The following is a 13,458-nucleotide window of genomic DNA, read 5'->3' on the forward strand; positions in this document are numbered from 1 at the left end:
AATACCTAAGAAACAAATGAAGAAAGTGGGGTGATAATGACAACGGAACCCCGTCATCTTCAGCAATTCAGAATACTCGATGTGGTCCCATAGCACTTTATTATATAATCGAGCGTGTTCAATAGTTGTTTCCTCTGGCCTTGGTATCTTGTAAAACTGCTGATGACAGCTCCCTTTCTCTTGTACCATCCTCTGGGTTGCCTTACTCACCTCATTTTATTTCCTCTTTGATCCCCTTCCACCTGTACCCCATCCCTTCTACTGCATTATTGCTTTTGGTTTGGATCTGAGGTTTCATGGGTGTAGAGAGTTCCCTGTGAGGAAACATCCTCCCCCAAGACAGATGAGTAACTTATCAACTGCTCAGTTGGGTTGTCCTGACCTTGAAGCCAGTTATCTACTGGGCTACTCTGTTTCTCCTATTGCATGCTCCCCCCTTTTCCCAGTAAGTGTCCATTTATCCCTCTTGCTTTTTTCTCTTTCTCTCATCTGTCTTCTTTGGATATGGTCCCCCAGTAGTGAGCACAGTTGGGTAAGATGACAATACGTCCTGAGGTCCAGAGTGTCCTGTGCCCTGGATCCGGATTTTGGCCATCTTCCTGGCCCAAGGCCTTCTGACCCTCCAGGTTCCTAGATGAGAAGATTTCTCTTTAGCTCCTCTTCTTTGGTCCAGAAAAAGGGTGATTTGTTCTGGTGGCTATGGCAAGGCAGACTGTAAACAGAACTGCAGAATCTGAGAGCTGATCAGGACTTCAGGGGCCATCTAATCCAGCCCTTCCCTGAAAAATAATCCCTGTGACATCTCCCCCCTCAGTGGTCACCCATGGCCTACTGCATGTGTTATTGGCTATAGAACTGAGAAGCAGGAAGAGTCATGGCGGTGGGGGGCGTTTCTTTCTGACACACCTCCGGCCCAGCCCTGCCACCTGATAGCATCTTCCTCACCTGCCAGCCTGCACTTAACAGTTCTGACTAGGCCAGTCTCATGCTGCCATGTGTTACTCAGAGGCCTAGTCTTTGTCTAAATTCCACATCCACCATTAGCCCTTGCAGATTTTCTCCAGGACGTCAGGATGAAAAGGAAGACCAACCTCCTTTCATCATGTCACTTGATATCTGTATTTTTTTGCCAGTTCCAGACCACCTCCACATCGGGCAAAGCCACAGCTTGCCGGAGGCATGCCCAGCTATAGAAATGATGGCAACTGCCAGGGGAATGCTTCCTGTGTTCTGTGGCTCTTTTCTCTATGCCTAGGGCCATGCAGGAGTCACTAGTGAGAATTTAGAAGTTCTGTAACCTTCATGGTTCTTCATTCTGGGTCTAAAAAATGTCTCCTTTGTGTGGAGTGTCTTTGAAAGAACAACTTGTGGATACTTTTGGAAGCTTGTGTAGCCCCCTCCCCACTCTCCTTCCCCTTGGTTTATTATGATTTGAGTGGCTCCAGAAATCCTTTTTCCACAGATTCCTCCCCCTTCAACCATCTCCTTAACCCATCTGCCATGTTGTCTGAAATTGCGCCTTTTGAAATTAATTCCTTTGGCTAGCTCCCCTTTTAAAATGAAAATGTTGCTAGGTTCAGTGATGAATTAGATCCTCAGCCTTGTTATTGATCTATCATGTTATTTTCATCCCTGGTGGCTGGTGGAGAGCAAGGCATTTATTGCAGGAGAGGAAATCTTGACCCAGGAGCGAGGAGAGGTTGCTTTGGAGCATGGGGAGGACAGGCTTGGTGGGTTCCACAGTGGGTTGGGAGCCTTCCTGACAGCCAAGAGTGACTTGAAAATCCTGGAGTCCTGGGGAAGGGAGAGCTCTGAAGAGAAACTTCATTTTCACAATCTTGTTCCAGACTTGAGTCTGATTGTAAAACGCATGTACGCATCTTGAATAAGCTGATGAGAATTGCGTCTTTGCCTGTAAGTTTTTTAAATACATATCGAAGAATCAATAGAATCTTTTAGCCAGAAAAAAGAAAACTGGAATTCAGGAAAAAAATGTTTTGGTTTCTCTGGACTCTGCTGAGAAACCTTTTGAATTGTCTGTAAACCTAGTGAGTAAAATAGGGGCAGTGAGCTAGGACAATGTCAGGAAGACCTGAGTTCAAATCCAGCCTCAGATACTTACTAACTGTGTGACCCTGGGCAAGTCACCGAAGCCTGTTTGCCTCAGTTTCTCCATCTGTAAAATGAGCTGGAGAAAGAAATGGATCTTTGCCAAGAAAACTCCAGGTGGGATCATGAAAAGTTGGAGCCGACTGAAATGACTAAACAACCACCTGATGATGTAACTTGAAAAGATTATAGTTCAGAATATGACTATCTCTAATTGCCAGCTAGCAGAGTAAAGACAATATGGTGTTCTGGGAAGTAACGCTGGGTTTGGAATCAGGAGCCCTGGGTTCAGATCCACCTTTGACACTTTTTGGCTTTATGACCTTGAACAAGCAAGTCTCAACTTCTCTGGGCCTCAGTTTCGTTATGTCTGTGATCAGGAGGTTGGAGGAAGTGGCCCTTGGGGTCCCTTTTAATAGAATCATAGGGTTTAAGAATTGGAAAGAATCTTTTCTCCTCCCTTCATTTTAGCTGAGGTTACTGAGACCCAGCCAGGTGAAGGGGCTTCCCCAAGAAGTTCCTTCATGATGGAGCTGGGCTCAAGAACACGGGTCTCCCACCTCCCAGGCACCACCTTGAGGCTTTCCTGTCTCAGACTCCTAGGATCATAGACCTGGAAAGGACCTCAGTGGCTGTCCGGTCCAACCCACTCATTTCCATATGAGCAGGCTGGCCCACAAAAGTTAAGTGACCTGCCCTAAAGTCACACTGGTAGGGCATCAGAGGTGAGATTCGAGTTTTGATCCTAGTGACCTCCCAGGAGGGGAGAGGCCTCTCATGATGCCACCTTCTCCTGGTTGTTATCAGCCTTTATCACAGATGAGGCTGATGATACAGGTAAGGGTACATATGCAGATGCCGAGTGACTTCTACAAGGAGTTCACACAAGGTTCTTGTGTGTGGGCAGATTGTAGTAGTATCTTTATAGGCATGTAGCCCCCTGCAATGTTGTTATTCAGCCATTTACTTGGGACACAATTTTCCCTTATGGAACTACAGCCCCCAATAATGTTGTTTCATCTGTTGTCATGTTTGATGCGAGGCTAGGTGTGTCTGTATTTTAAAACTGAGGAAATCTCTGACAAGAAGAGGCTTGAGGACATGCCCAAGGGTGGGGGGGCCTACAGTGAGTGAGAAGCCTGGGCACAGAGCCCATGGAGCCTGACTCCTTGTAAACCTTGCTTCCATAGCTCTTTTCCGCTGGTCTTGTGTTTAGTATATGGGACATTTTTTCTTTTTTTGCTTCTTCATGGAGTTTTTGGTTTTAGTTTTGGTCTTTGTTTCAAAATGACCAAAGGCATTCTATTGCTTTTAATCATTCAAAACACATACCTCTGCTAACTACCTAACCCATATGCTGAAGTAAGTTCATTTTAAAGTAGATACCCTTGCAAACTGTGGCAGCAAAACATTTGGGAACTGGAGCCTCCTTCATGAAGACTTTCTCATCCCTGCACTGGTCTGACCTTTCTCCATCTTGGAAGGACTTTGTATCTACTTCTCTCATTTACTTATCTGCACATTCGTAACCCCCAGTCGACTGTAAGCTTCTTGAGGGCAGGGACTGTTCCATTTTTATTTTTGTATCTCAGTGCCTTGTCAAGTTAAGTCAAGCACTTATTAATCACCTTCTGTATGCCAGGCACCATGCTAAGACCCAGATGCCAAGCGCAGAACCTGGCACGAAGGGACTTAATACTTATTGAACTGAAATAAATTAACTATGTCCTATGCTCCTGTTAAGGCTGCAGCTACACTGACCACTGGTAAAAACTCTCGTCTGGGGATAACCTGACTGGACAGCTGAGTGTCAGCAGTATTTCCTCATCTGTGATAATGACTATAGTTAACATTTACATAACGCTTTAAAGTTTGCCAAGCACCTTACATACATTATTTCATTTGATCCTAACAACCCTAAGAAGCAGGCACTTTATTATCCCTATCTTACAGTTGAGGAAACAGAGGAAGGCTGAGGTTAAGTGACTTTCCCATGGTCGCACAACTAGTAAGTGTCAGAGGCAGGATTTGAACTCTAGTCTTCCTGACTCCAGGTCCAGCCCTCTATTCACCACACTTTCTGCCATTTCCCTCTCAGGGTTGGGGTGAGGATTAGAGGAGGTCATTTGGGCTTAAAGGGCATGACAAACCAGCAGGAGGAAGTAAAGCCTCACCACTATAATTACTGCTCTGCCTCCCCCCTTCTCAAGGGCAGGATGCTGCTGGAATGGATGGGGGCCAGAGAGGAAAGAGGACCCAAGTAGAAATGGCTCAGTTCCAGAAGGGAGGATCCCTGCTGCTAACCATCAAGAGAGCCAGCAGATGAGTCAGTATTAGTGGGATGGCAGGGCCCTCCCCACGCTCCCTTAGGAGCAGAGATTCAGAGCCAGAGCCATCTTGTCTGGCCTCCTCATTTTACAGACAAAGACAGCAAGCCCCAGAGAGCTGAAGTCAGTAGCCAACAGCAGAGGCAGGATTTGAACCCGGATCTTCTGAGGCCAAAATTCAGTGCTACTTCCTTGCACTGCCTGATTTTGTATGTACAGGGTGTCCCCAAAGTCCGAGCACAGCTATTCAAGCTACTCAGATTTCAAACTGCACCAAGACATGTGCATGTATGTACCATCCCTTTTACTGATACCTGCACTGTGGACTGAGCAATCCTCCCCAAATCTGGGAAGGGCAGCCCTGGAGGGTTCTTCAAAACCATTAAGATGATAAACCTTATTTATGTGAAACACGCTTCTGTAGCGCTGTCCCAGAGAGAAGCAAGGTTGCCCTCCTCAGCCTATCTCAGAAATGCCGCCAAGGCCCCAGGCCAGATGGGCTGTCTCATAAGCCCTCTCTGATGGGTTTCAGTCTGTTGTGGAGGATGCTTATGGAGAAGGCAGCCTCTCTCCTTGCCCCGTCATGAATTGACTGGTAGAAAATTGCCATGTAGATAAATCAGTCCATAAGCAAGCATTTAAGGAAGGCCCGACTTCCAAGTCAGTACACTAACACTTTTGAATGCTAAAGTTCTGTGATTTTGTCCTCATAGGGAGAAGCCTCTCACCTATTTACATGATGGCTTAGAGAAGTCCTAGCCAGTTGCCTCAAGCACAAGGGTGACTTATCAGGGTTGCTGTTAGTAAGGGGGGATGACTATACGCTTAGAGCCAACTTCATGCTGCCTTTTTGAGTCAGTAAACGCATAAACACTGGGACATGTGTAGGGAATGTGTACGTGGTGTGTAGGTAAGCTCCCTGAGGGCAGGGAACATCTATTTCTTTGTCTAGTATGGTCCCTTGGCAGTATGGAGAGTGAAATGGATTTGGGGTCAGGAGAGGCTCAAGCTACTTGTGTGATGATGGGCAGGTCACTTAACCCTTCTGACTCTGTTTCCAAATCTGAAAAATGTAGACCAAAACCTGCTGTCTTTATCTTACAAGATTTCTGATTGTGTCAAGTGAGAAAATGTATCTAGAGTGCTTGGCCAACCTTAAAAGCTCTGAATGCCAATTGTTATCATGTTTGTAAATGTTTGCTGACTGAAGCTTGGGGGGTATGTTTATCAGGTCTTTAGATGGCAAAAAGCTTGGAGGGAGGAACCACAAAGACATCAGTTGATAGAGGCATCCATCACAGTCCTGACAGGTCACCACTTGGGCTAAATCTGTTAAGACAAATGATAATAATAGAAAGAAGCCGAGAGGTTAGGGCTTCAAGCTACAGTCAGGTCTCTGTATATGTCCTGGTAAGGGAGAGGTGAACAGAAACCCAAAAGCCTTTTGTTCTGAAAAGGTAACAAAACCCTAAAGCTCTTTGTTTGTTGGAAGATTTATAGCTGTTAAGGTCTCCTGTTGGAGTGTCCTTGAATTTATGTTCTGTCTTGTTAACTTTGAGTTTGATTCCTTCGGATGAGCAATCCTAAGGGGTTACATTTGCCATGTGGCCATTAAGCCAAAAACAGTTCCCCGGAGGCCTCTGGATAGGTAGGACCCCTATGCTGCCTGATGGTATCTGTTCCTTAGAGTTCTTCTGATGGCTGAATGGGAGCCCACTCTCCCTAGAACTGTATGGTTTAGTTTTATATGACAACATGAGCCTCTAATGAAGATGATCATAATCGAAATGCAAAGTTCTTTTTGCTTCAACGCTAGGGGATAGACTTAAAGTCTGAACGTGTAGGTTCAGACCAACTTCACAAATCCAAGATGGCAGCAGTTTGTTCAGAGAATAATTCACCATAAAGAGATCTGGGGCTCTCAGTGGCCTGCTCACTGAATACAAGTCAAGGGTGTGGCATGTCAGCCAAGGAAGCAGATGGAATTGAGACTTCATTAAGAGAAGCAGAGCATCCAGGGCGAAGGATTTGATGGTTCTGTTTTGGGAGCTGGTCCAGACCATACCAGGAGTACTGTGGTTGGGTTGGGGTGCCACATTTTAGTGAGCCAGTCATCAAGCATTTATTAAGCACCTACTGTGTGCCAGGAGCTGTGCTAAGAGCAAGCTGGAGATATAAAGAAAAACGAAAAGATGCCTGCCCTCAAGGAGCTTCCATTGTAATGGACTGGAAATCTGAAGACATTGATGATCTGGAGCGAAGAAGGGCCTGCTAGAGCTGTTTAGCCAGAGAAGAGATGTTTGTGAGTACTGGGGACAGGTGAGACGGCCATTGGAAAACCTGCTGGTTGAACCTTGTTTTGGGGGATGGAGCTGAAAACAGGATACTTCTCAGGAACAGCCCCCTGGAAGGTGGTGAAGATGGACTGATTTTGCTGCAGGGGATTTTCAGCTGCTTTCCTTCTCTGTCAGAATCTTAGGGAGTAATTATATGAACATACAAGCACGTGGCGTTGATTCAGAGTGGGAAGAACTGAGAGGTCAGTATTAAAATTAATGTGTTTACTTGGCTGTTCTCTGGAAGGCTTCTCTCTTGATGGAGTTGAAGACAAATTGTGTTCAGTTTTTGAATAAGCAGGACTGTAGGAGGAAGCAGATTGCATGTGGATTGTAAACATAGGTCATGCAGAGATTGTTGGACGAAGGTGGAAAGGAAGATTCTTCCAGCCTGCTAGCCAATCTAGACCGATTAAAGTGGGTATTCTCGGGAAAAGGGCCATCAGAAATAACTATCATCTGGAAAACCCTGACGTCTTTGAGAAGCTTGGCTTGGATGTGATGCTTTGTTTCCCTCTTCCTAGGTGGAAATGCTTTATACTTCAAATGGAGTAACTTCTTTATCTGGGTGTTCTTAAAAATTTTTCCTTTTTGTGTCTTTTTGGGGGAGGAGCCTAGCATTGGGTAGGAAATGCCTTTCTTCTGGGGAACAAAAATAAAGATGTGTGCTTAGAAAGTTCCAGTGGCCACCTCTTGGTTGGAACCCAAATTCTCTGGCTTTGAAAGCCCTTCCCAAAGGGGCTTCAACCTGCCTTTCCAGGTCTACTTTCTTTTGTTCCCTCTTAGGATATAACATATTCCATCTCGGTGTCTTTGTATAGGCTGTCCCTATACCTGAAATTCTCTCCCTCTTCACTTTCATGCCTTAGAATCTCTAGCTCTCTTCAAGTTCGTTTCTGATCTTTCCCCCATCCTAATGTTACTGCCTTACTCCCCTCTGTGAAATGGAGACCATAATAGTACCTACTTCATCATAATAACACCTATGTGGCTGGCACATACTAGGTGTTTAATAAATGCTTACTGAATATTTTGATCACTGCCCCTGGGTTTGGGGAAATGCTTATAATGCAATCACTTACCAATCCCTTGGTCACTCTTCAGGGAACATTGGTAGTAGTAGTGCCTATTTTTAAAAGCTTAATTGACATCTCTTCTTTTTACAACATACTTTTTTTCCAGAAGCAGAGATAAGGAGGGAAGTTAAAGGAGAATAAAGGAAGTGGAGGTAGTGAATGTAGATGGCCTTTCTTCAGGCATTTGGTTAAGAAAGAGAAGAGAGCTGGGGGGATGGTAGTAGGGTCAAGGGAGGCTTTAGTTAGGACACATTTCCTTTGATACTTCTTGGTTTCAGGACCCCTTGACTAAGAAGGAAGACTATAGACCCATAGGAAATGAACATCAATCTTTTCTTTCAAATGCTTCTGAAATTAGAAGAGCTGCTGGGAATAGAGAATAGGGGTAGGAAGAGGTAAAAATAAATCAGGTTAGAGGATGGGGGGTAGGAGTAAAGGTTTTTTCTATGTTTAGTATAGAACCTTAACTATAGCCATTCAGTTCTAGGAGTGCTTTCTAGCAAGACTGACACTGTGGTAGGAAAAACCAGTGTGATATCAGGGACTTCAGAGCTTCTTTAGAGACTGAACTAATTGGAGACTCCCATGTCTTCTTCTCTGAGCCTCCCCAGTGTTAAAATTCAGCATTGTGCAAGGGTTCTATTTCCTGTCTCTAGTCTTGTGTACACTGGGATTGTATAAGTATTACTAGGTCACTGGAGTATGGTGTTCTAGAAAGAAAATTGTTTCTGGAGTCAGACGACATGGGTCCAAATATTGCTTCTGTTATTGATTATCTGTAGAATCTTGGACGGGTCATTTTACTTCTATGGGACTCAGTTTCCTAATCTGTAAAATAAATACTCTCCCTAAGGCCTCCCACAGCTTTTGTTTCTTTGATTCTATGAACCTGCTAAAGGAAACTTCCCTCACCTGTTTTCAGACAGAATCCTAGGATTCAGAGCCCATGTGGTCCAACCCCCTCATTCTACAGGGGTGCCCCATGAGATGATGATTCACCTTGCTCTCAAAGACACAGGCGAATGAGCATCAGAGCAGGGACTCAAGCCCAGGTCCTCTCTCTCCAGGCCGGATGATCTTTCTCCCTCCTGTGGGGCTATACAGGGTGATCTGGGAGGATGGTCAGGAAGCTGGCCAGTCTTAGAACTGGACCTCACAGTGGGGGCCTGGCCTTGAAAGGTCACCTTTTCTAGTCTTCCTGTATGACTTTATCTAAACTCAGCTTGGCCATCCCTCCCCTATCCCCTCATATCCTGCTCAGCTGTGTATTTGTTCCAGTTTCCTCTCTCCCTCCTCCCCGCTCCCTGCTCCCAATTGCCTGGTAGGTTATAAGCTCCCTCAAAGGTAGGGTCTGTTTGGTTCTCATCTCTGTATCCCCAGCTTCTAGCACCAAGGCCAGTGCATTGTAGATGCATAATAAAGCCTTGTTGAAGTCAATGGAAATATATGCTGTTAAGACAGATGATTGACTATGTTCTGACCACTATATAACCAAATTGTTTATAAGTGATAGAAGTAAATTAAGCTTGGGAGGTTTGTATGGGGGAAGGAAGCTTGAATTGGAGAAGGAACTGATTATCTTCCTTAAGTTTCCGAGGTAAGATAGCATTGTGTTAGGGTTTCTCTCTCCTCTAGAATGTAAGTATGGACAGCCACAGGTATCTCGCATAGTGTACCAAAAGGATCTTTGTTGGGAAACTGCTGGTTGATGAAATGACTTCAATAAAATCCGATGTGTTGGCAGCCTTTGGTTGTTTGTAATTTATTTTGCACATATTTTTGCAGAACTATAAAACTGTCTCTCCAGGGGCTCTGAGCTTGCATAGAGCTCCATAGACAATGAGCTTACACTTAGAGAAGGCTCCCTGTAGATCCCTCTGTTTTCAGGCTCCCAGGATCTCTTGTCTCATGACAGCTCTTATCTTGACTTTTTCTTTTTGCTTAGCACCTCCTCCTTGGACTTCTACAAATTTAGGACTTTCTAGATTGTATTAGAATCATTTGCATTTATGTCTAATTCTTCTACATCAGAGGTGTCAAACACTTAATGGGGGGCTGACCACTTTGTACCCCACCCTCCCAACACTCCCAAGTGGGGCAGAACCAGATTAAGATGCAATTAGGAAATATTCAATAAAATAAGTAAAAATACAATTTGTTGTCATTCATTCTTGTCTGACTCTTTGTGATGCCATTTGGAATTTTGTTGGCAAAAACACTGGACTGGTTTGCCATTCTCTTCTCCAGCTCATTTAGCAGATAAGGAAACTGAGGCAAACGGGTAAATGACTTGCCCAGGGTCACACAGCTAGGAAGTGTCTGAGGCCACATTTGAAGTCAGGTCTTCCTGACTCCAGGCCCAGCCTCTGTCCACTGTGCCGCCCAGCTGTCCACCAAAATACAATAGAACATGATGTTAATATGTGGTTTTCTAAGTCAGTATGAGGCCTATAGGGATCCTTGTGCATGGTTTAGTGGTCCCGTTTCTATTTGGTTTTGACACTACTGCCCTACATGACTGTAAGTGTTTGGGGACATGTTTCACTGTTGTATCCCCAGAGCTCAGTATAGGGGATAGGTATTTGTTGAACTGACTGAATAACCACTCCTTTGGACTGGTTATAGATCACTGGAAATAATTAAAATTGTCTCTTTGCTAAAGTTATCTTGGGGCAGCTATGTGATACTGTGGATAGAGTGCTGGGTCTGAAGTCAGGGAGACCAGAGTTCAAATCTGCCCTCAGACAGTCACTAGCTGTGTGACCCTGGGCAAGTCCTGTTTGGCTCAGTTTCCTAACACGTAAAATGAACTGGGGAATTAAATGGCAAACTGTTCTAGTATCTCCACCAAGAAAACCCCAAATGGGGTCATGAAGAGTCAGAGGCAATTGAGCAACACCAAAAATAGTTCCTTTGCTGAGAGGCAGGGATAGATCAATCAACACACATCTGTGAAGCACCTACTAAGAGCCAGCCTTTGTGTGAGGATACACAGAAAGAGTAAAGTGAGCCCTGCCCTCAGAGGACTTAAATTCTGGCAGGGGAGACAACGAGCACATACACAGTTATCCATACAAGATGCATACACAGTTGCTACAAAGCACATAGATTTAGAAGTGGCCTTGGAAGGCATGGATGCCAGTTGAAGGAAATGGGGGCCTAGAGAGGCTAAGTGATTTACCCAAAGTCACCCAGATAACAGGTGACAGTGTCGGGATGAACTCCGGGGCTGTTTTCCACTGCTTGCAACGCTAGGATCCATAAATGTGGTAAGACTTGAGCTTCCGAACACAACTTACGGGCAGGGTTGTCCTGGCTGTAGGCCCAGTTCCTGGTGGTCTTCTCTTCAGCTAGAGATTTCCTTTTCTTGGAATTCTTGACTTCATGTTTGTTCTGCCCATTGGTTTGCAAACTCAGTTTTCTGATCTTTGAGTCAAAAAAATGGCATGTTGCAGCTTACAACTCAGAGAGTCCAAGAAAGCAGGGTTGCTTGCTGGAATGAGCTGGGCCATCACTGAAACACTCGGCTATGATTTCTCTCCCCTCCAATTTTGGGCCTTCTCACTTAACCAAGAGAGCATCTCTGGGTTGATGAACTGTGAAGCCATGAGCTTTTCCCATCACCGCCATGTTGCTGTTGATGGGTGTGCACAGAAATGCTCCAGTCATTGGTAGGTCTGTTACCCCCAGAGTGAGGGGTTGTGTGTGGTGGCAGGTAAGTGTCTGTTGCCTGTCCAGGACATCCTGTGACCTAGGAATACTTTGAAAGTGGCCCCTCATTCACAAGGATCTTCTCACACACGAGTGTTCTCTCCCTGTGTTGCCCTGCTGCTGGATGCCTGGTACTCGAGGTCACTTGAGGGGCTGGGCTTTCTCCACTGTGGATATTCAGTGGCACAGAATGAAACTCATTTAACCCATCCTGGGCAGCTCAGGATGTCCTCCCATAAGAGGTCACCCAATTGTTTTGAAGGTTGGGCAAGAGTTAGACCTTGAGTGTTGAGTGAATTCTCATCAATGCCTAATGTTTTTTAAAATTTTAGGTCACACATAAAATGGTCAAGATCATGAAAACTGACCATAAATAGGTTTCTTTGTTTTCTCTGAGGAATAGATGGGTATTGATGGAGACAACAAAGGGGAATTTAGGCTATTATGTTCTCATTATGTTTTTTTTTAATGTGACATATGTATAGGACCATATGTCTGGGGGTGAAAGGGCCTTTAGTGTCCATCTGCCTCAACCCCTCTCACACAGGGTGAGTGACTTGTCCAAGCCACACCAATGGCAAAGCTGGGCCCCTCTGATTCCTGTCCTCTATATGCTGCACTGTACTGACCAAAGAGCCTAATACCCCAGGGGGACCCAGCCCTAGACCCAGTCAATGCTGGACGTAGCTTGTATCCCCATGTGGAACACCCTGCCCTCTCACCCGCCATCTTGGTTCAGCCACCTTGTCCCGGTGGTAGAATTTGTTGACATTTTCATTCCAGGGAAGAACTTCGCAGGAAGCGAGGATAAATGAGGAGAAAACTGATGATGAAGAGAATGAGGAGGATGCACCAGGGGAGTCGGAGGACCACCGCAGCATCGTCCTTCACCTAATCTCCCAGCTCAGATTTGGAATGGACCTCACCAAAGTATGTGTGCCATCCCCAGTGTCCCGCTCGGGCTTCCTTTCTGGTGTTGGTCAGTCGGGGTGGAGAGGCTGAAGAGGACCAGGGCTTCTTAGCTTGCTTAGCAGGGGTTCCATCCCTCAAAGGCTGAGGCCCTAAGCAGAGGAAGTGCTTCGCAGGATGCTCTGGCTCAGGAGGCCAGAGTCTTCATTTCCAGGGGTAATTTCTCAGTTGGAAAGTTGAGAGTTGAGGCTTGCCCATTCTCAGAAGCTCAGCCGAAGCATCAGGCAGATCACTTCCTCTCTTTGGGGCTTGGTTTTGTCATCAGTCCATTGGGTGGATTGGACAGGGGATCACTAAGGTCCCTCCTTGCTCTGACCCTGAGAGATTCCTGGCTCTGCACTAGAAGGCAGCATGCTCTAACTCCTCCTGAATCCTGTGTTCCAGCCCAACAGGTCACTGATTCTCTGTGTCTTGGCTCATGTTTCTCCTGCATGGAATGTCTTTCCCTGTCTACACACCACTCATCCTTCAAGTTCCATCTCCCCCATATAGGGTTCCCAGGCAACACTTCCCTGGGGGGTCCCTTGTGGGCTGCTCCTCTCCTCCCGCCCTCTGTGGCTCACACACTCTCCTCAGTGTAGCATTTAACCCATGTTCTGTTGCATTCATTGCCTTTATAATTTGTCTGTTTTCTCCAGACTAGATTGTAAGTGCCTCAAGTGCGGGCGCCATCCACACCCTATGTGTCTTTGTTCAGTGCCCCTGAACCCTAAGCGCTCATGAGCCGACCTGTAGCTCAAAGCCATCTTGGGCTTCCTGAGACTTGGGAGAGAAAGGGGGATGACCAGGCTCCAGCAGTCTAGCACAGTGTGGCGGGGGGATGGGGAAGGAAAGGGAAAGGGGGAGGGAAGAAGTATTGATAAAGTGCCTACTGTGCGCCAGGCTCTGGGCTAAGTGCTTTGACAAATACTATCTCATTTCATCCTCACG

General features: G+C 45.8%; 1 protein-coding gene across 1 annotated transcript in view; it reads left to right on the forward strand.

The window, feature by feature from the left end:
• Window positions 1-13,458, forward strand: part of OSBPL10 (oxysterol binding protein like 10) — a 235,570-nt gene that overhangs the window by 186,632 nt on the left and 35,480 nt on the right. The window contains exon 8 of the mRNA XM_036760115.1: window positions 12,343-12,489. Within this exon, the coding sequence (XP_036616010.1) occupies window positions 12,343-12,489 (147 nt within the window). The remainder of the gene's footprint in view (window positions 1-12,342; window positions 12,490-13,458) is intronic.

The sequence above is a fragment of the Trichosurus vulpecula genome, chromosome 5 (genome assembly GCF_011100635.1).
Source record: "Trichosurus vulpecula isolate mTriVul1 chromosome 5, mTriVul1.pri, whole genome shotgun sequence".
Lineage (NCBI taxonomy): Eukaryota > Metazoa > Chordata > Mammalia > Diprotodontia > Phalangeridae > Trichosurus > Trichosurus vulpecula.